This window comes from Cladophialophora bantiana, assembly GCF_000835475.1.
Source record: "Cladophialophora bantiana CBS 173.52 unplaced genomic scaffold supercont1.5, whole genome shotgun sequence".
Lineage (NCBI taxonomy): Eukaryota > Fungi > Ascomycota > Eurotiomycetes > Chaetothyriales > Herpotrichiellaceae > Cladophialophora > Cladophialophora bantiana.
Genome location: NW_015971579.1, coordinates 1,419,248 through 1,441,239, shown reverse-complemented (window position 1 = coordinate 1,441,239; position 21,992 = coordinate 1,419,248). Strand labels below are relative to the sequence as shown.

Sequence of the window (21,992 nt, the reverse complement as noted above, 5' to 3'; positions counted from 1 at the left end):
TTTGTTAATCTTTAGAATTCTGCCTGAGCACTTATTGGTCCGCTCTGCACTCACATACCACCGCCGGACAAGAAGCCTTCAGAAGCCATCTGGAAATCTAAAGTCCAACCAATCGTCTGGGAACCATGTCAGCAGCTCTGCATCGAAAGACTCGTTCGCGGAAAGCGGCGCCTGTTGCGTTTGAGCGTATGAAGGGTCCCTCTGCATCTACCCATTGCCGTCCTTGAAAACACCCTCTACTACCTGAAGAGAAGCCTGGCCGTAGGACGCCGTAAACTCTTGTTGCTGCTTGTTTGCTGCTGCCACACCACGATCCAGAGTTTCTTCTTGTGCAATACGGCCGCCTGCTGACAACGAAGATGCGATTTCTCGATGATCTCTCGTGCTCCATGGCCGTACCATTTGCTGATTATTGAACAGTGTCTCGAAAAGGCGCAGTATCCAGCTGCTCGCAGGCCATGTCTCCGCAATTTGGCTGAGGCCAAGCATCACAAGGCGAGCCCTGTTCTCTGCAAGCTCTCGTTGGATCTTGTCTGAATGCCGAACCATTGACGTATAAATGGTCAGCGCGGCGAAAACGCTTGGGCATCTACATCTCATAGGATTAGCCGCTGAGCACCTGAAATCGTGGCAGCACTATTTGAACGGCCCCGAACAATGAGCTTACATCTGAAGCTGAGTTTGTTGCCTCGCCCCCATACCTAGGAACTCATCAACGATCCTGGAGATCCTATTTGCAGCTATGAGTGCTGTATGGTGCGGCGAGATAACGGTCGCCGGAACCTTTCCGTGCTCAGGACGATGAAGCAGAATGAGCAGGTGACTAGAAAAGATCAGCATCCGTAAGCCCTCTCTTGTCGCCCCCGGTGCGGGCGACGGTGAGTGAAGTACTTGTAGCTCAAATCCAGCATTCGTGCCCAGAACCATATGTTCTGGTCTTCATCATCATCACTAACCCTAAGCAGCAATTGTTTCCGCCATATCTTCAGGTGTTCGACCAATTCTGCCGAACTAAGAGTGTCTCTTGAAGGGGAAATGGGAAATTTGCTTGAGATGATGTTGCCGACTTCAGAAGCGAATGCAGTCAGTCGGGGCAAAGAGGGACCTCCAATTGCTGTACTTACAAATCACAGCAAGTCTGGACATTGAGATAGTGTATTGAATATGTGCAAAGTTAACGTTAGTCCTCGTGCAGACACTGGAGCGGACGACCGGGTCGCTGTCGCCAAACTCATCGTCATCGGCATCAATAAAGTCTGTTTCGTCCAACGGTTCGACGTCGCAGTCGTCGTCACGGATCCGCAATGGACGACCAACGGTACCTGCGCAGTGGCGGTCGCGAACCTGCGGCAAAGTGAAACTGTTCTACAAATACTGTTCTTTCCGATCTCATACATAAAGCGACCACCATAGCCGCTTCCACAGCTTGCGGTCGCGTAATCGTAGAATCGAATGCCTCGTGCTGCTTCTCTGTCAGGGCTCCAGAGCATCTAGTGGATAAAGGCACCACCCACGATCTGTGCAGTCCTTTCGTCTGAGCAGTGCTGATCGCGATGCCAAGCCAATGCCACATATCTTTCGCGTCGTTTGCGCCATCCCAGAGAAAGCTGATGACAAAGGTCGCTTGAATTAAAGAAATCTTGTCTCTGTCGTAATCTGCATCATACAAGGCCTTGGTGCGTTTGAGAAACGCCTTTCGAGCGGACCTTCGACAGTCAAAGCCGGCCATTTTGATCACCTTGGCATCGCATAAGGTGCTTGCCAACGCGAATATTGAGTTGAGAACAAGTAATGAGATCTGGTTTGTTTCATACAGTCGAGCAAAGTCTCGTCTGTCGAATATCGGAAAAGCCGGATAGACAATCTGAAAGAATGTTGCTACGAGCGCATCGCAGGCCTCTTTCTCCAGTAATGTGAAAGCGTTTCTCAATCTCAAAACCTCCAGGTCTTCCTCACTGAGATGCGAATCCGGTCTGAGTCTGTCCTTGTTGCTGGCAGCTGTGGGCAAAGGCAATTGCAGCGTAGAAACGGACGGTGGTGTTGCTTCTGCATCAATACTCTTTCGGACTACATAGGTGAGTAAAAATGACTCTCCCAGATAGATCGTGTGCATTCCTAGCAGGTTGCGATTCCGTAACGTCGATGAGCGCAGCTGTGATAATCTGGCATAGAGGTCGTCTGAGCCATCCTCGGGCGTGGGCTCTTGAACCCCGTGCGATGAAGATTCCTCTGGCGGATCAAGCTCGATGTTCTCAGCAGCGACATCTTCCCCTGATGGTCGGTTGGGCAACAATGCATCCTGCCGCAGAGGTGTGAGTGGCGTCACAGGAGTGGTGCCTCTTACCAAGGAATGCTGGCTGCGATCGCGACGACCTATTGCCGGAGTCGGAGGCTTTGAATTAGCTTTCAAACGTGTTCTAGGGTATCTGTTCGAGTCGTCAGATCATCGCTGTTTCGGATAGGCATCCAGTCAGAGGTTGACTTACTTCCCCTTTTTGGACTCAATCAGATGGCACGATATCTGCGCCATGGCACAATTAGAGCAGGGTTGAGACTGGGACGCGTCGCAGCGAATTCGTCGGCGATGGCAGTATGAACAAGCAACGCGTCCTATACGTCGAGCTCGTGGTTCTAAAGATTGTCGGTCTACCGGCCCTGTTGCGCCACTAGTTGTTGGTGCATCCATTGTTGTGAAGATGCTGGTACAGAGATCCAAGGGACTGAGACTAGAAGAGATTCAAAGAATCGATGGCCACTCAACTGTAGCAACCCGACTAACGCTTTCCAGGTCGACGTTGGCTATGTGAACGTTTAATGTCGGCCACCATGAAGGTGCACCGTATTTGGGATGGCCACCAGTCGCTTAATGTCCCACTCCATGCCCCCTTGACTGTGGCAATCCTGGGGTAAAGCTGAGCCTGGGCCTCTTGTAGGAGATTGCCGAGGTGTAAGTACGGCGTAGCCTATCATGGCGACGAATGAGACCGGGTATTGTTAATTTCCCAACTTGACCCAAGGAGGCTTAACTTGGGGAGCGCACGAGATCGTCCGTGTATTCAGCAGGCACAAGCCAGGCTGAGGGGCTCAGCCGAGATTCCTACCCCAAAGCCACAGGCTGTGTCCAGAGTGAGGCCTTTATTTCGATGCCCACGACGTCCAACAATCATCAATCGAGTCAGTCTCGGCATCCGAGGACAAAGCAACCATCATCTTTAGCTAAGCTTAAGAAGATTTCAAGATGCGCAACCCATAGGAACGCCGCGACCGCTAAGCAGCATGCTTCCCCATTCACACAAGACGACATGTTGAAAACGCCGTCTTCCAGACGGAGCACACCCCACCGCTACCACAAGATGCCGTCTTGCCATCACTTTCCTAACTATCCCGGGATTGCACAAGGTTTATCAAAATATGTTATCACAATGCGCAGCCACAGCCTTGCAAGTGCACTAGGGATGCTGCTGCCTCCGGTTACTCCGTATGGCCCGCGTTGGTGAAAACGCCGGGCTTGACTATCCAGCGCTCTTGTGGGATTTATGCCCAATTGTGAGATGCCGTTGGTTATAAAGACACGCCTTTCGTTGCATCGCAGTCGAGACTCTGAGTACCGCAGCAACCATTTTCCTGCCACAAATCTTGTCACGTCGACAGCCTTGAAAGATATGACCTCTTTACCCGTAAAATCAAAGACTGGAACGATAACTTCCGTCGTCGGTGAGAACCTTCAATACCTCCCAGAGCGGTATGGATGGCCGACTACGAACGCCCGAGGGTATCGTATCAAAGAACAACTCTCTGGCACAGAAAGGCCTATTCGGGTCGTTCACCTTGGCGCTGGAGCTTCAGGCATTTGCTTTTCCAAGTTTGCTTCGGAGAGGTTGGAGAATGTTGACTTCTGCTGCTACGATAAGAATCCCGACATTGGTGGTACTTGGCTGGAAAACAGGTCTAGAAGATTCTGAAGGTTTCGTTTGTTCGGAATTTGGCTGACATTGAGATCCAGATATCCCGGTTGCGCGTGTGATATTCCTTCTGTAAACTATCAGGTACTAGTTACCCAACAACCCTTGCTCCCTTATCTCATTCTTACCATGTCAAAGTTTACTTGGGCGCGCAAAGCCGACTGGTCACACTTCTACTCGTACTCGGAGGAGATCTGGCAGTATTTCAAGGATGTCGTCGACACATTCGAACTTGAGAAATACATGAAACTCAACCATGAAATAACCGACGCCGAATGGCACGAGGACGAAGGGAGATGGCACCTAAAGGTCAAAAATCTCATTGACGGAACCGAGTTTGTTGATAGAGCCGAGATTTTCATCAACGGTGGAGGCATCTTGAAGTGAGGTCTTACACTTTCGATATAGACACAGTGAACTGACACGCGAATAGCAGCTGGAAATGGCGAGAAATCGAGGGTCTTCATGATTTCAAAGGGACTCTTTGCCACACTGCAAATTATGCCGTCGGTATCCACCTTGATGACAAACGTGTCGCAGTGATTGGCGTTGGCAGCAGTGGCATTCAAGTCACGGCCAACATCTCGTCAAAGGTCAAACAGCTTTACACCTGGGTGAGGTCACCGACCTGGATTACCGCTGGATTCGCTCAGAAGTATGCTGGGCCCGACGGAGTACATTTTGAATACTCCGAGGAGCAGAAGCACAAATTCGCAGAGAACTTCCCCGAGTATGTCATGTATACCAAAGAGATCGAAAATGAATTGAACCAGAGGTTCAAGTTCATTCTCAACGGCACTCCCGAGGCGAGGGAAGCCAAGGAATTCTCCACAAGACAGATGCAGGACAAATTAAAGGGCCGGCAGGATCTGATCAATATGCTGGTACCCACCAAGTTCGGCGTTGGCTGCCGACGCCCCACACCCAGAAATGGCATCCTAGAAGCCTTGACGCTTCCACATGTAACGACTTTTCCCAGAGACATGATCAAAGTTACCTCCAGAGGTTTCATCGACCATCTAGGTTTAGAGCACGAAGTCGATGTTATCATCTGCGCGACAGGGTATGTTCCCGCTGCCAGAGAAGGTCTATTAGAAACAATTGACAATGTTGTGGCAGATTCGACACATCATGGGTTCCTCGTTTCCCAATTAAAGCACGTGGAATGAATGTCCAAGATATACAAAAGGATAAACCCATCTCGTACCTCTCCATCGGCGTACCCGAGAGTGAGTAACGGCATCCCGTTTCTGTGAAAGTCGCGCATTACTGACCTGAAAAAGTTCCGAATTACTGGACTGTGACTGGTGCATACGGTCCTGTAGGCCACGGCTCATTCCTGCCCATAATCGAGCACCTCATGCGACATTTCATGATGCTAATCAAGAAAGTCCAAACCCATAACATCCGTGCCATGGCACCACGGAAAGAAGTATGCAAAGCCTTCATCGAGCATGCCGATTTGTTCTTGAAGCGTACGGCATGGTCGTCAGGCTGCCGAAGCTGGTTCAAGCAAGGCAAAGAGAACGGTCCCTTGTCGATCTGGCCTGGTTCGCGGCTTCTGTTCTTCGACGCTCTGTCGCAACCGCGATATGAAGACTACAACATCAGCTACGAGGGTGGTAACCCCTTTGGATTCTTTGGCAATGGATTCACTGTTCGGGAGTACGATGGTGGCGACCTTTCATACTACCTGGGCACTGCTGAGAATCCAGGTGCGCTGCTTCCTACTTCGACTTGCCTGTCGAATGGAAAGCATGATTTAGATGCGGCTTCGAACGAGATCCACAGGTATCGTTCGCCGGCCAACTTGAATCCTCAATCGAATGGTCTTCACGCCCATTAGAGATGTGGACACGGCAAGACATCGCGTACCGTGTGTTCGGCAGTAGAGTAGAATAGGACCGAGTCGATAAGTCGAACGGACTGGATCCCACATTGCGTTTTGCAAGATGGTGGTGGTCGGCAATTCAGTCCCAAGAAGCACCGGGGGAAAGGGCAAGGGCTGGTGCCAGCGATTTTGGCATCGAGGGAAGAATGCCGTCACACCGTGATGACACCTCCACTAATTCATGGTATTACCATAACAGCATTGAGAACACCGAAACACCGCATTGGTGAAAATCTGCAAGGGAAGAAGACAAGTGATGTAGTCCACACTTGTATCCCTCGCGTCTTCGCATCCCGCATCTATCAAAAGGCGAAGAAGCTACTAATATGATGAAGATGGATGGACCGTCAATCAGCTCTCCATCTTCAAGTTCGAGGTGTAGAACGCAAAATGCATGCACATCCTGCTCATGCTGTTTGACATACACGCTCTTTAGCAAAATGAAAGAGCGCAGCCGTGTCTTTTGTTAGGATACCTAGGTAAGGTTATGTACGCGCTTAGCGGATCGCAAGGATCTAGCAGGCAAGGCATGCCAGCGTCTTACGGGAATACATCTATGTAGGGGTCATTCCTACGTGCAGCAAGTGTCGAACCATGCACAATACCGAAAAGCGTGGCCTTTGGCCTTTTTGTACGTGTCTCGTATCTCGTGATAGCCTGATTTCATTGTAGCTGGATTATTAGGGTCGCTGGAGATGCGAGTGGCTTCCTGCAAACTGACTTTTCCGCCGCCCGGGTATGGGATGGGATGACATATTCTGGAACTTATCCCGTGAAGACTTTCAGCCCAGGGTTGTGGCATCGATTAGTCAAATAGACATGGTGACGGGGGGTTCCAATGGTAGAAAGTCGCTATGTTGCTTTTTGGAAGCTGGTGGTTATCGACACGTCAGTCCCCTAGTCCAACGAGACAATTGGTGCGGAAGGGGATTTCGCTGCACCTTCGGAGGACCACGTGGCAGCACGTGGCGAGGCTGGGAAATTTGCGGAGTTGCGCATGCAGGTCCATGTCTTGCACATACAAGAGCGCACCTTAAGTTTAAAGTCGTGACAGATGGTGAATGGGATGTGATGAACTGCTTATCATGCAGCCTCGAAGATGCTCCTTTACTCAATTCTTTTCTTCCTGCTGCAACCCGTTGCCTCTCGATCCCTCCACGTTCGTGCCTCCGAAGCTCTGACAAATGCCACCGGCCCGGTGACACCTACCTCCACTTCCTCCAATCCGAGTGTCTTCTTCAAGCAGCAATATGAAAACCCGGCGGAGACATTTTCCGTCTTACTGCTTATCGGCGGGGACATTGTACAAAAAGCGATTGCTCAGCTAGTAGGCCACCAGCTGCGAGGCTTCTACATCACACCCACCGCGTTTAGCTTTGGATGGGTGGCCTACGCTTTCAATGCGCTGAATTCGGCTCTCAGTGACGGCTCACTCATGCCTCCCCCAGACATAGTATGCCGCGTTATTCCGTTGAGCAGCCAAGGCGCTCGTGAAAACGAATCCTGGATCATTGGCCGACTAGTGCGCGACCTGGAGATCAATAAATATCTTAGAATCCCTGACGACGAGGTAGTCGAACCGGGCCTGGACGGCAAGATAAAAAAGACGAAAAAGAAGTATACCAAGCCTGTTTTCACCTTTTTGACGGCCAAGGAAAACCCAGGTTGTCCAAAAGCTGACAAGGTTTGGTGGAGCTTCGTTGTGTTCCTGCCACTACAGTTGTTGATCGCTGCAATTCCTACCATCCTGCCGCAGCGCAACTGGGGAATTCTCTTGATCACGGCGGCAGGGTCTTTGCTCGCCATCATCACAGGCTCACTGCCCCAGTGGATGGAGGAGAAGTACGCTTGTCGAAAAGATTCAAAGGATACTTACATTTTGACTAAAGGAAATGGCCATCAGCATGTCTTTGTTATAGACAATGGGCCCACATTGATAGAAAAACTCGAGAATGGCAAGACTAGGAAAATAGGAACAAGTCTCAACATGGAAGACTTGGCTATTCAGTCGCCCCAATCCACAAGGTTGGCAAGATTCACACTTGTTGTACTTGCAACTTCTTGGGTGTTTTTCTTGATCACCGCGGGGGGGATTGAACAGGATACTTGGTATCTCATGGGGGTAGGCGGGCTCGGCATGGTGCATAACGTTTATGCCGCCAATGCAGTACGCAGCCCCGCAGCTCATGGAGTTCCCGTGGCGGAAGAGGACCTCAGATCCTGCACGCGCATCAAGGCCAACAGTGGCGAGAACGTCATGGCTGTATTAAAAAATGCAGAGCAGTATCGGCCTGGTGTTGGTTTAGCAGTGCTGACGACCTTTTTCCCTGGGAGACTCCGAAAGGATGAGGCGGATTTATGGGCAAATGCCCGACAAACCCTCGAGGATCGCAGAGAAGCATTCAAAGCGTGTAAGACCCTTCCTGATCCTTGGACACTACCCAAACAAACCGCGAGCGTTACTATCACCGGTGCACAACAACCCGCGCAGATTACCCCAGTGCAGGCACAGCCACCAGCCTTGCGCCGTAGCTCCACTATACCGTCTTCTGCCATCTGATGGGATGGCTGTGCTCCCCACAAAAAGTATACAGGGCATACATCAATGGTGGCACTCCAAACGAGACAGATTTTGTGATTCAGCCAACCATGAATATAAAGTGGCTATCCAAGGGCAAGGCCGTTGGTGACATCTACATACCCAGCAAGGCGGATTCAAAACTTAGTGACACAGTCTGTTACGGAAGATGAATCTCAAGAGTGCTCAATAACGCCAAAGCAACCATTATATCGAGGATGATTGACAGTGTAGGATGAACGACAAAGGATCGCCATTTCCAAGGTAGACGGAATGCTCATTACCAGTGAAGGCCACCTCCGTTCCAACAGCGGACTTTGTGTGTTACACCTATTTTCCAGTTCGGCTTGCCAGCTATGTATGACGGCGACATCAAGAAAGACCAAAGAAGGGACGAGTTTGATCTAGTCCCGGATATCGGGTCCAGAAGCCAAACAGTACGGCATACGCGGAGTATTTCCTAGTGGTCGGTGAGGTGAATACTGGACTCTGAAGAAGGTACAAATATAGAGCAACTTGGTAAGGGACTCCTCACGCCTTCCTCTCACCTCCTGTTCGCCTATCGTCCTCTCTGTCGTCAACCCAGCATATAAAATCTGTCACAGTGAACAAGGTTCCCAAAGTACGTTCTCTGGAATCTCCCCGGCTTCTTCTCCTTCTCCTACTGCCACCTACTTTCTCATACGCTTAGGTAGATTTCAACAAACTGGTGCAGGACTGGTCACAGATAATAAGTGGTCATTATGATTTCTGGCCAAGATTTTCCTCTTTACTCCCTCACCTCGCCCAGTCACTGCTTCCGCCGAACTGCGCTGTACTTCAGCCTCAATGAACACATCACCATGCATCCTCCCAGTCCTACCACGCGACTGCGGCCGCCACCTGATTATTGGCACTTGCCCACCCTATCACACAAAATATCTGTGTTTCTCCGATGCGAGATCACAAGACCCTATTACCTTCCGTCTCTCTGACCTGGGAATCTATCACGGATTTTGTGTAATATCATTTGCATACAGCTCCATGTCACGGAAATCAATAGGCTATACTCTCGTGCCCAAGAAGAGCTGGTCATCTCTCTGTAAAAAGCTGCCGGCCCTATTTGGGCCATTGTAATGTATACACTGCTACAGAGTGAACTCTCGTCACCGCATCGGCTGAGGAAATCCTTTAAGCTATAAGAAATCTGGTAATCTTTCTAAATTACGACTGTAAACCGAGCAGACAGCAATCATCACATTCAACCACGTCAGACATCATTCAGCCCAGCATTGACGAAACTACAGTAATTAATCCAACCCTCCTATAATGTCTCGTCCTTGACGAAGGAGGGTTAGTAGACCGTCCTTCACCATGTCAATCTCGAAAGACTTGGTCAACCCGTCGGCCGCATAGCTAACAACTCGGATTCGTTCGCAACAAACTAAGTAAATAGGGCCCTGGACACCGACTCTTTCTATCACGAATACCTAGAAATGATGAAGATTATGGGGTCCAGTTGAACCAAGGAGGAAAGCTTCCTAAGAAGGACGAGAAGGGTGAGGACGAGCCTAACGACACTTACAACGTCAACGTCCAAGCCAACAGCCAAGGACCAGCAAGTCACAATGAACTCTTCACGGTCCAGGTGACGCCGAGCGACACCACATGCAGAGTTTACAAATGCTGCTCAATCCGGGGCCTTATCTGCGACGAGTGCGCGCCATCGAATGGCTATGCAGATTCCCAGTCCGTCAAATTCCAATGACGAAGTCTGTCCTTAAAATCTGGACGTTCCTGCTGACATTCCAAATTCTCGTCCTCGATCTGAACAGAGCAATGCATGGCCCCGTCACCATCGGGTATGAAGCCAGGCCAATTTCTTTGACTGCAAAGGAGCGTCTTCCTCAGCCAAAGGGCGTCGGCATCCTATCCGAAAGGCACTCGGGCGTATATCTCTACCTGTTTCCCAATAGGGGCTAGCTGTTCGTCAACCAGTATAGCAAAAAGATCGGGTACGCTCATCCTAGTAGCAGCTAAGTAGTACTGCCGGAGCACTAATTGACTAAACATCTACCAAACCTCACGTCTTACTCTCGGCATCTCGTCGAAACTCTCTAGAAGTTTCTTAGAGAACTTCATCTTGTTCCACGTCGATAAACTAGGGTATTTGGAGAGCTAGAAATATCGGCAATATGGCAGTGTTCTACCAGTCGACAATGTAGGTTAATTTTCCTTCTGGAGATACCAACAAGTTACTAAAGTGAAGATATTGGTACCATAGTAACGGTAGAAGTTGGTCTGTAGACTATGGGAGGATATGCGGTATGACCGTACAAAATGTTCTAAGTATGTCACACATTGCATTGGGCGATGTGTTGCTTACTGTGTTCATCGGGAAGGAGAATACTCCATCGGCGGTCACATCTCTGTCTTGGTGCACTTCAATCTGTGTCATTAATGAGTATACAACGGATATGAGATAATCTCGCGCAGTATGCCCTGACTTGTCAGCAGCCAAATAACTATGAATCCGCCACAGGGACTGATAAGAGCCAAATTCATGTCAGAGGCTGTAAGCGCCAGTCCAGTGAAGTGCCGAAGTGCCAATGGACCAATGCAATGTGTTGGGGTAGGAATCGACGATACTGGAAGACGCTGCGTAAAATCCAGTCTTGCCGCATCATCAGGAAAGTACAGACTCCAATACCCACCGAATATGGGGTGATAAAAACCCGGTTCTGCATCAATAGCACTTCATTCACAACAGTGAGTTTGTCATCGACTCCAAGGTGATCCTATACGGTGTTCAAAGCTCGATCCTAGGCTTTTTCCATGATGATGTATTCGACAGAATTGTCACTGTTGTCGCTCCATGAGACCACCTTTGGCACCGGTAATTCTAGCTCAGACCATAAGAGCTCAAGTGTCGCAACTTCACTTGCCGTGATAAAACGTGGGGGGTGGGGTGGATAACTAGATCAGGGATCTTAACTATCAATTGTCTTTGATCAACTACAGCGAGGAAGACTTTGTTGGAACCGCCTTCCGCGAGCTTCCTAAATCAGAAAGCGGTGTCCCTGGCGGTTGATCCGGCTGCCTTGAAGATGACATGTTCAAGAGATTTGAGGTTCCCTGTGTGTTCTTGTCGTTTGCGAAGCTCGTTCCACAGACAGCGACCTGTCATGGGTACAAACGGATCCAGGGGAAGGAGGTTGAATATGGCATTTTGCAACAAACAAAGAGCGCGTTTTGCCAGCATCACAGCCAGAAAGAAGGCTTCCCTTTGGAACCCCGATTGGTCGCGTAGAGCAGACCAGGGAAATTGATCAATGTATAAGCCTGGGAATGATTGTCAACGACACAAAGGTCGACAAACGGAAGTTGGTGCATCTAATGTTTATCGTAGCACTTGTGGAACAACGCTAGCCTGAAAAGGCCAAGCCCGATCACCCCACCATCCCAATAAGTACTAGGTGACCTTGATTAGGGTATTGCTTGGTATGGGAAGTCTAGACGCAACTCAACATTGCAGGCGAATTGTTGCCATCCTCAACCGCAAGGCGATGACCTTATATACACTGACCACGCTTTCTGCTTTACCCTCCTTTTCTCCTTCCTCCTTCTTATCCTCCTGCCCCTCCGCCTGCGCTCCTGACTGTAATGTTGCTAAAAACTTTGGTGTAATTGTACTGGGTACTGAACAAGTGGCTGGCTGAAGGTAGAGCCACATGAATGCGTACATGCATTTGCTTGACACCGCCCGACAAGCGATAAGCATATGATTGGCCACTGGTATTTTCTCACCGCCAGGTTTGTCGCTATGCGTTGGGGTTTGAGGATGGAGACAAACTGGCGCGTTGAAATTGAGATACAAAGGCGAATTGCAACACATACGGCAGGGCGACGATGGGCCCTGTCCTGTATGGGCCAGTGGCAAGTACCAGCCCTCTCACAAATAAAATATCCTCAGTATCTGCTTTTTCCATGTCACTCTGTTACCTTTTCACTCAGGCTTGTCGAGCAATATATCAAGCCAACATGGCGCATTGGTGCTATTTTATCGTCAGCCCGGATCCGGCACACCTTTATGGCATTCAATGGGTTAACTCCATCTGATCCATACGCCGAGGAATCTTGCTTACATTCTCATAGAACAATAACAGCAACAAGAACGTCTTCTTTGTCAAGTTTGGAGATGGGCAAGCTGGGAGGCTTACAGCACCCACAATCCTTCTATTGAGTAGAATGATCTTCCCCCCTTCAGAAAAGAGCGTGTCGAGCTAACCATTTCAAGCTACACGGAAAATAATCAGAGCGCGACTGCTACGAAGAATATCTCCGTTACCAAGGAGGGAAAAACTGTGGAAGTTTCACGGAGGATCGGCAAGTGTCTGGAATGGACCTTCTTCAAACTTCACAGCAACCTCAGCGGTGAGTAAGAATCTAGTGCTGGTCCGGGTTCGGGGTTGAAGTTGATCCATTGTTATAGCCGACACCGAGTGGCACCGTGTCATGATCAAGGAGACGTCGACTGCAACCATTGATGATTTGAAAGCCCGTCTTCAAAACCTGTTGCACCTGTTTCCTGACTACGATTGGGTGGCCCAAACTGGGGGAAAGGATTTTACAAACGAAATGAACTGGCTTACGGAAAACTGTGACTTCACATAGGGAGTCTTGATGCTTCCATTCTATTTGACTGGTACCAGAGCAGGATAAGTCTACATACACCCGGCGAACCGTGGGTGCTGGGACCGAAGGATCATTTCTGTGAGGCCGCTAAACCGAGATGTTTCCCAAAGCTTAGTTCCCACGTTAGTGCGTCTATCTCCTCCCTCTCTGACCTTTCATAGATCGAGCCAAAGCTAGTACATGTAAACTGCTGTCTCGTACTGAGTCCTACCATCGAAGCCAAAATACTCCGGCTTCAGATCGCCGAAATTGAAACCCATCTCCTCACAGGCCTTGTCACCGATTCTCAAGAAGAGAAGCTTGTCGCCTTCGAGATCGCCGCCTCCGTTCTTGTCCGTCAGGTCCACCTCGGGCTCGTTGTCTCCCCATAGAGAAACGCTGTGAGAAACTCTGTAGGTTTCCTTTTCGAGATGCGCGTAAAGATCGTATCGGGCCCAGCCTCGCCATTCCGCTTCTAACCAGAATGAAGAGATCTTTTCCCAGTTAGCATCGAGCCACTTTATGATCTATAGAATGGCGTCCAGGTCTGACTGAGTAGGCATTGTTTAATTTTATTTGCCCAAAATGATGGAACAAGGGTGGTAGTTGTGGTATCGTGAGGGCGTAGTGGTAGCCAACCATCTAGAATCAATATCTATATCCTTCTCTACACTATGTAGTGACAATTGGCTTTCATACGAGTCGGAAGTGGTTCGTCTGCCGTAAGCTTCAGTCAGTTTAACAGTTATAGAGGTAGCAGAAGCCGCAAGACTTTATACAAGGGAAATAATGGAGTATATTCAGGTTCTAGGGAAAAGAGGAAAGGGCTTGTGGTCTGAGTCGTGGCATGGAGCTTTGATATTTGAGGGGCAAATGGAGGGCAGAGGAGGGCCAGCCCGCATGCCAAGAGATCCGCATGACGATGACGCTCATTGGACATGGATGTTGAAAGTCTCGAGTCCCATTGTTGACAAGGCAGCAAAGATACCTCACACTGTACATTTGTCCATTCTCCCCAACATCGTGTCTCCTTCCCCAGCTTAACATGGTACGTCTCACTGGTCCGTGTCATTGATGGCTGCTAATCTTGTCGCAGTCTCTGTCCGACTCCAAAAAGCGCCTGGCGCTGTCGATAATAGACTTCTTGTCCACCTCTCTCAAGGATGGCACTCTCACCGCAGATGATGCCGACAATGTTGAAATCGCGAGTAATTGTATCGCCGAAGCCTTCAAAGTCGACCCCTCCGACAAGGCTGCCATGACCGAAGCCGTCGGCTCTCAATCTTTGCTCAACATCTTCTCTGTCTACGAAAAACTCCAAGGGAAGGCATCCACGACCGAAACCCAAGCCCCTCCTCCGCAGCCAGCGGCCCCCAAAGCCATAAACCCAGAGGCGGAGAAGCTCAAGAGTGCAGGCAACGCAGCCATGCAACAAAAAGACTACAAGACCGCTATTGAGAAATACACCCAGGCCATCTCCTACGCTCCTACAAACCCCATCTATCTTTCCAACCGTGCGGCGGCGTATTCGGCAAGTGGTGATCACGCTTCCGCTGTCAAGGATGCCGAACTTGCCGTCGCCGCAGACCCCAAATATACAAAGGCTTGGTCAAGATTAGGTCTTGCGAGATTCGCCATGGGCGATGCCAAAGGAAGCGTCGAGGCTTACCAACAAGGCATCGACTTTGAAGGAAATGGAGGCAGTGAAGCCATGAGAAAAGGTCTAGAGACTGCCAAGAAGGAATTAGCTCGGATGGAGGCAGAGGAACAGAAGATACCCGAAGATGAAGTGGACGATGCCGCGGGCGAGACGCGTGGTGGAGGTGGTATGCCGGATCTGGCCAGTCTGGCAGGAATGTTCGGCGGTGGTCGTGGCGGCGGCGGCATGCCCGACCTGTCCAGCATCATGAGCAATCCTATGTTCGCGTCCATTGCACAGAACATCATGCGCAACCCGGAAGTCCTTAGCGGACTGATGAGCAATCCAACCCTCCAGAACATGGTAAACAGCCACCGAGAAGGCGGAGGTGGTATGCCTGACATGAGTCAAATACAACAAATGATGCAGGACCCTGCCCTCGCGAATCTGTGAGTGTGATCGAAGAGTCTGGGGAACTTTTGCTGACATGTACAGTGCACAACAGTTCATGGGCGGAGGCGCCGGCGGCGCTGGTGCTGGGAGAGGTGGTCAAAGGTGAGGTGGAGGAGGCCATCTGTTTCTGTCTCATAGGTAATACGGAGAAATGATACAACATACGACAATAGCAAGCCGATGCAATTTGCCCGTTCGAGAAATCCTTCGCCTTGTGCTTCGAGCAATGATTCGCCGCCACCACGCCTTTTCTGCCCCTCAGGCGAGGGATTCTTCACGCCTGTCTGCAGCAGCCCTCTTTCGGCAGTTAACGGAATCAGTCCGGCCCAAAAGTGGTAGGGTATATCACAATGTGAAAATGTTGTGCTTCGGCCGAATCGCTGTGCCACACGAGATATCTTGCATGAAGCTAGCGTCCCAGACCAATACCAGATCTGATGTGCTGGCATGGATGGGCTGCAATGCAACAACCCATCCCCCTTCCTCGGCAGAAGTACTTGGGAGATGTATCTACGTGGTGATAAGTGTCGTGGATGTTCTACGAATCCTCTTCTTTCCCTCTCCAACGTCTCGGATTTGATATCCGCCCTCTCGTCGGAAACGGACCTGACCAATCGTGGGCGCCTTTCTTTCAGAGCCTCTTGATGGCTTCTATCGCTGGAAAAGTATTTGCGCTGACAGGTGCCAGCTCTGGTCTCGGATTGGCGACATGCTGCAGACTTGCCAGGCTAAAAGCCAGAGCCGTCTCCATCGGCGACGTCAACCCTGGCTTCTTTGACATGGCAAGGAAGAAACTACAAGACATCAACCCCGAGATGCAGGTATCCATGACCAAAGTCGACGTTACTTCGAGCCTGGACGTCAATGCTTGGATCAAGGACACGGTCAACACATTTGACGGTCTCGATGGAGCGGTGAATTGCGCAGGGGTCATCAACATGTCTGCAAGCCAACAACCGCCCATGTTCCTGAACGAAACGGACGAAACGTGGAGCCGCGTGGTGAATGTGAACCTCACCGGGATCTTGTACAGCATGAGAGCACAAGTGAAGGCGATGATGGAATTGCCCCAGTCCTCGCGAAGCATCGTCAACATTGCGAGTGCTGCAAGTCTATTCCACGACCCGACCATCTTGTCGTACTGTGTGACAAAGCACGCCGTGGCATGTTTAACGACCACAGTGTCGAAGGAATTGGGACCCCTGGGGATTAGATTGAACGCCGTTTCTCCAAGTGAGCCTATGCCACTACAACCATTTGTCCTACACTACCCGCTTGCTGACAAGTTTCTTAAGGCGCAACGAAGACTGGAATGGCGTTATCGTGGTACAAGGATGAAGAAGAGGCCGAGGCGGATATGGCGCGGCGAGGGGTAGTATTGCTTGACCCGGAAAGGGTGGCCGAGACGATAACATGGCTATTGAGCGAAGATTCGACGGGAATCAACGGGGTTAATATTCCTGTTGGGGCGAGTGCCTCATAGCTAGGAGTTGATGGAGGAGCAAAGAGAGGTACTGAGTATATGTACATAGGCACTTAGTGAAGAGGGAGAGAAACTGTTTGGGTACCTTCCTCGCTACCCTCCTAGTAAACTTCTCCCCGCCACCGGCACCCGCCGTCGCCGCACCCGCCCGACCTCGCTGAACTGCCTGGGGTCCCACCATCATCCACCACCATGTGCGAGGACCACCACACCAGAACCACTTCGACTTCTTTTCTTCCACGGTCATCCATGTCCGCTCGTCTAACTTCTCATCCACCGCCATCACCCAACTTGCTCGGGCCACTAACAAGTAGGCTGACATCACGCCGCAGCTCCTCCACGGACTTTGACTTGTCTCTACCTACCTCAAAACTCCCTGCACGCTTCATGCAAGGCATTTCCGCACCCTCACATCCTTGTTGCCCGCCAGTGCTCGCCCCTGCGCCCTTCATTGGGTTTCGCCCAGAACCCAGAAATCCTGCGCGAATTCGAGCCCCTCACCTGTTTCTGAAGCAATCATCATGTTGATAAGACATACTTTTCCTTCCCACACCCTCCCTCTTCGAACAGTCCTCTTCCCGGATTGTTCTACTGCAACCGCGGATCCAATGGCGGGGTCGACCCTTTCTGCCAGGGCGACCAAGCTGGCGAAGTGAGCTGCGAGGAGCTCCACGCCGCCATCGAGCTTCGAGCTTGGAACTCAAGAGAAAGTTTGTTGCAGCTCAAGCTCCTGGACTACGTAACGCGCAAGCCATGGCACCAGCTGAGATCTCGCAGCTATGAAAAAGGTGGGCATGGTTTGATGTTTCCAATTCTTTCAGATTGTCGTCTCTCTTTCCCATCCCTACCCACGACCGCCTCTCTTTGATCCGTGCCACATTTCCTCTATCCGATTCGCTCGCTATCTACTAATAGTAACCGTCATGCTGTGGCCTCTTCTCACGTTCATCGGGACTCTCCTAGGGCAAGGCTTGGCCTAGTGAGCACATCACATCTCCTCCCTCTGCCGATCATGGCGTCGCTGACACGTATCTAGTGACTCCGGATATTGGACACCGACACCGACAACCACATCATATTGGTCGTACTGGACGCCCTCAACAACCTATGTCACACGCTACACGCAGGAGAACGTCATCGTCACAGTCACGTCGGTGCTACCCTGTCCTGTTACCTCGACCATTGTTTACTGGGAATGCTGTGATCAATGCGACAACAACTGTTACAACCCTCCGACATCCAATTCACCGAATGGATGGGTTGGCACGACGACGGTGACTTCTTACACCACCACTACCCCGGGGGCTCAAGCCATACAGACGGTCACGAGTAATGGACTGGTTATTGTCATGGTGGATTCAAGTGCGGTATCCCAGACGGCGTCGCCCAGCGTGGTGTACGAAGTGAGCAGTGAAGCAGGCCCGCTGCAAGAAGGCGTACTGTCGAGTTTTTGGCCGATGGGCATCTTGTTGGCGGCCATTGCGACGATCATGATCATGTTATAATAACCCTACGGTGGCACCACTCACCAAGGACTCGGTAATGTTCCATGGAGGGACCCGCTGTAATGTCTCCTGTATATAGCTGGCCGGCTTTTATGACTTTGACCAACAATTTGACGAGATATAGCGAAGACTACTAATGACTTGTTATTACTGATTTGTCTTTTCAGCTACCGAGTCCTACTAGCAAGTACTAAGTACCGAGTAAAGCTTTCAGCGTCGTGCTTGATGCGATAAGCTTAACGTCACCGGCTTCCCGATTGGTGGCACGGCGTCACTAATTCCCATTATTTGTTATCCACCTATCTTGCTATCTGTCTATCCCCCTCCATTATCTGTCTGTCTGTCGCGATAACTCCAGCATCAGCCCTGCATACGCCTCTGTATCTCTACACGTGGGCGCACGTTACCGGAGGACTTGCATTCGACAGCTCGTGAGGCCGTTGTTATGTGTAGATCCTTTACCCGAAACAACATCGACATCGACATCGACGACTATGTCCACCGTGGGATTGAATTCTTGATTGGCCTTTTCCAAAGCCTTTTGGCGGTTTCCCCCCCTTTTTTGGCCCATTTTTCTCTTTCCCTCTCGCGCCGCGCCGCGCCGTCCTATATCAATATCTCCCCACAAGGACAGACACATACATAGGGAGAAACATAAAGCACACGAATCATAGCCACCATAGCCACCATGCCCTCCCTCTCCTCGCCCACCAGCCGAACCGGCGCCGACAACACCAATACCAATAACAACCCAGCACCACCGCGCCCAACACCCTCAAAATCAAAATCCTCGTCCTCCTCGCTATTGTCTTCGCGCCGACGGACCGGCGGCGGCAAGGGCTCGGCCTTCTCGCACCAATTCCGGCTCAACCGGCAGCGGACCGAGACCGAGGCGCTGCTGGCGACGCAGCACGACGAGGAGGACTTTGCCGACAGCGACGGCCTGTACCCGCCGCATTGCACGTGGACGAGCCTCGAGCAGGACCGGCTGGGCGGCCGCCCGCCGCGCGAGGCAGACCCCTTTGGCAACGCGCATTGTAATGTCTATGAGAATATTCATCGGTGAGTTTGGTTCGGTTCGACGGTCGTCCTACAGACTCCTTTTCATACCATGTGTCTAGAGGTGTTGTACTGCATCTAACCGCCTGCCTGCCTGCCTCCCTACCTACAAAATGGTATATGTGGTTTGGAGGAAAAGGCAGATGGCTCCATTGAGAACATTGCGAGCATTGCAGATATTTTTGGAGATTACATTGTGTGTGAGATTGTTGTGGAGGAATGTCTAGAGAGGAAGGAGAAATGAATGGAGAGAGAGCAGGGCCTTTTCTCGTTTTATGCTTTTTCGGGATCAAGCTTCTGACATGCCGTGCGAGCATAGCATCCGGAGGGATATCATCACGAGTATCGGTAAGTCCCCCCTGACGTTGCTTGCGCATGAATATGATACTCCTCCGTCAACAATCAACCGCTCACGTCCATGCCAGACGATCCCTACTCTCTCGACCAGCTCAAAGCGCCGCGCATGAACATCTCTGTCGTGCGTCCCTTGGTCGATTCACTCTACGAGACGAACGACTTATCAATCGGTCTGTCACCTTACAGCCCATGGGGTCGCCACTGTACTGTTATCGCTGACCCTTCACTGCAGTGTACTGCCTCCTCGTCAACCGAATGCAATTCATCCGTGAACAATCCTATGCAACACACCATCAGACGGTAAACCTCACGCGCGCGCTTCTATGTGAGCTCGTCGCCGAAAAGATCCTCCGTCGATACAACGAACACAATCCGGGGCCCAGGGGGCTCCTCAAACTGGCTAACATCCTCGTTGCGGGCTTCGAACCGTTCCAAGGTGCGCCTGAAGAGGTGACCAAGCAGAGTCAGCACGCCATGCATTACTGGGCCGCGCAGCGGAAGTCCAAGTCGGGCAAGGTGGAGAGGAAATTGACCGCCCTGGAGGTCGCCATTGTCAGCGCAAGCAAGTCCTTCTTGGCGAGCAGCGCGTGCCAGAAGGTCGTCGACGCCATCTATCGTGGCAAGGTCGTGTATACGCCGAGCAGTTTTATCGACATTATCCCGGACCACTGGAAGAAAAGGCCCATTTCCCTCTATGATCCACGACGCGCTCCGTTGCTGAATCAGTACAGATTGATTGTGCCGCGGACGAGGAACTTGATCGAGGTGTGCCAGTTTGCCGTCTTGCTGGGGTTGTACATTGCCGTTATGGCCAGGAGGGAAAACCGGATGAATACTGATTATCAGATTCTCGAGATGGTGTTTGATGTTTATGGTGCTGGTTGGGTACGTCTTTTTCCCTGTGCGAGAAAGGGTCGAAGCTGACTAGGAAATGCTGATAGGTACTCGATCAATTCGCTTCTATACTCGAACACGGTTGGGGCGTGTATACACAGAATCTGTGGTCGTTCCTCGATGTCCTGTTCTCGACAATTTTCATGATATACCTGGTCTTACGAATTTACGCCTTCTCGATTGTCGACGAGGAGAAGTCCATTACTTTCGCCCGGACTGCCCTTGACATCCTTAGCTGCGGTGCCCCGGTGCTCGTTCCTCGATTGGCATTCAACGTCATGTCTGAGAACATGCTGTTTCTCTCCCTGAGGGCGATGATGTCTGATTTCTTGACATTGACCGCTCTGGCCGTGTGGTGTTTTGCTGGGTTCCTCCTGAGTCTCAAGTGGTTGCATGCTGGAGCGCATCAGGCGGTGACAATCGGAGAGTGGATGATTTGGATCTGGTTCGGTCTGGACGGGACCGGTATCGACCAGTCACCAGACTTCCATTGGCTTCTTGGGCCCGTCTTGATGGTTTTGTTCGCTTTCCTGGGGAACACGTTGTTCTTGACCGTCCTTGTCTCAATGTTGACCAACACATTCAGCGGCATCGTCAGCAACGCCGTGCAAGAAATCCAGTTTCGACGAGCAGTCCTCACCTTTGAAGGGGTCAAGTCAGACGCAATCTTCGCGTACATGCCACCCTTTAACATCCTGGCCCTGGTCCTCATGCTCCCTATGAAGTGGATACTCTCAGACAGAATGTTCCACAAGATCAACGTCGCAGCGGTCAGGACCATTAACTTACCAACGTTATTGATTGTTGCATGGTATGAGAGGAGAACACTATGGATGTCTGACAAGCGGAAAATTTCAAGCAGCAAGAAAATCGATTGGAAGAACCCCGGTGGACCTCGAGCCACACCTGCACAATACTGGGCGCTCTCAAGGTTTAGTGTACATGGAGATATCCACGCAGTGTTCGACATTGATCCGCCACAGTCAGTACTGGACAAGATTGCCGAAGAAGATAATTTGAATCACAGCGACGATATGGGGATCCTATCCAACACCAGATTGCAGGGTCAATTTACGCAATTAGCGGAGGAAAGGAGGGCGAGCCAGACAATCGATTCGAACCGAAGGCCGTCGGTTAGTCCGCGGACAAAGAAGAAAGACAGAAGGGATTCAATGGCAGAGGCAAACGCAAGAAGAGAGTCCCAAGTCGACCAGAAGCTGAAAAATCAGTTTCGTGATTCGAGTGACGAGGGAGCGGACGAGGGGCAACATCCGGCCGGGTATCGAAAGCCAAGCAGGCGTCAAAGAATTGATTCACTGGTTGACTTGGGCGGTGATCAAGACGCCCGACTATTGGAGGCGACGGCAAGACTGCACAAAATAGAAGACACCTTGGAAAAAATGGAAGCTATGCTTTCTCAGCTACTTGGGGGGGATGCCAGTAGCGAGAATAGCGAGGGGCGGGAAGAGCTGGCCCAGGAAATAAGGGACAACTCGATCAAGTGAAGGAAGATTCTGT

General features: G+C 50.8%; 7 protein-coding genes across 7 annotated transcripts; 6 read left to right on the top strand and 1 right to left on the bottom strand.

Moving 5' to 3' along the window:
- Positions 1-207: 207 nt before the first annotated feature.
- On the bottom strand, positions 208-2,530 carry Z519_04115 (uncharacterized protein; the record flags this gene model as incomplete). Its single annotated transcript, XM_016761861.1, has 7 exons — positions 208-589; positions 668-823; positions 892-1,066; positions 1,125-1,344; positions 1,396-1,462; positions 1,515-2,426; positions 2,487-2,530. 7 exons carry the CDS (start codon positions 2,528-2,530, stop codon positions 208-210), a joined length of 1,956 nt encoding a protein of 651 aa, XP_016622199.1.
- Positions 2,531-3,662: 1,132 nt separating this feature from the next.
- Z519_04114 (uncharacterized protein) lies at positions 3,663-5,808 on the top strand (the record flags this gene model as incomplete). Its single annotated transcript, XM_016761860.1, has 6 exons — positions 3,663-3,946; positions 4,004-4,046; positions 4,101-4,345; positions 4,396-5,025; positions 5,082-5,191; positions 5,246-5,808. 6 exons carry the CDS (start codon positions 3,663-3,665, stop codon positions 5,806-5,808), a joined length of 1,875 nt encoding a protein of 624 aa, XP_016622198.1.
- Positions 5,809-6,952: 1,144 nt separating this feature from the next.
- Positions 6,953-8,413, top strand: Z519_04113 (uncharacterized protein; the record flags this gene model as incomplete). Its single annotated transcript, XM_016761859.1, has 1 exon — positions 6,953-8,413. The coding sequence occupies one exon, from the start codon at positions 6,953-6,955 to the stop codon at positions 8,411-8,413; it is 1,461 nt and encodes a 486-aa protein (XP_016622197.1).
- Positions 8,414-14,129: 5,716 nt separating this feature from the next.
- Positions 14,130-15,176, top strand: Z519_04112 (uncharacterized protein; the record flags this gene model as incomplete). The annotated part of the gene is made up of 2 exons (XM_016761858.1): positions 14,130-14,132; positions 14,181-15,176. The coding sequence occupies 2 exons, from the start codon at positions 14,130-14,132 to the stop codon at positions 15,174-15,176; spliced, it is 999 nt and encodes a 332-aa protein (XP_016622196.1).
- A 34-nt stretch (positions 15,177-15,210) lies between these two features.
- Positions 15,211-16,659, top strand: Z519_04111 (uncharacterized protein; the record flags this gene model as incomplete). Its single annotated transcript, XM_016761857.1, has 3 exons — positions 15,211-15,278; positions 15,865-16,409; positions 16,472-16,659. The coding sequence occupies 3 exons, from the start codon at positions 15,211-15,213 to the stop codon at positions 16,657-16,659; spliced, it is 801 nt and encodes a 266-aa protein (XP_016622195.1).
- A 923-nt stretch (positions 16,660-17,582) lies between these two features.
- Positions 17,583-18,164, top strand: Z519_04110 (uncharacterized protein; the record flags this gene model as incomplete). Its single annotated transcript, XM_016761856.1, has 2 exons — positions 17,583-17,638; positions 17,696-18,164. The coding sequence occupies 2 exons, from the start codon at positions 17,583-17,585 to the stop codon at positions 18,162-18,164; spliced, it is 525 nt and encodes a 174-aa protein (XP_016622194.1).
- Positions 18,165-18,852: 688 nt separating this feature from the next.
- On the top strand, positions 18,853-21,979 carry Z519_04109 (uncharacterized protein; the record flags this gene model as incomplete). The annotated part of the gene is made up of 5 exons (XM_016761855.1): positions 18,853-19,226; positions 19,543-19,571; positions 19,649-19,750; positions 19,813-20,465; positions 20,522-21,979. 5 exons carry the CDS (start codon positions 18,853-18,855, stop codon positions 21,977-21,979), a joined length of 2,616 nt encoding a protein of 871 aa, XP_016622193.1.
- Positions 21,980-21,992: the final 13 nt, after the last annotated feature.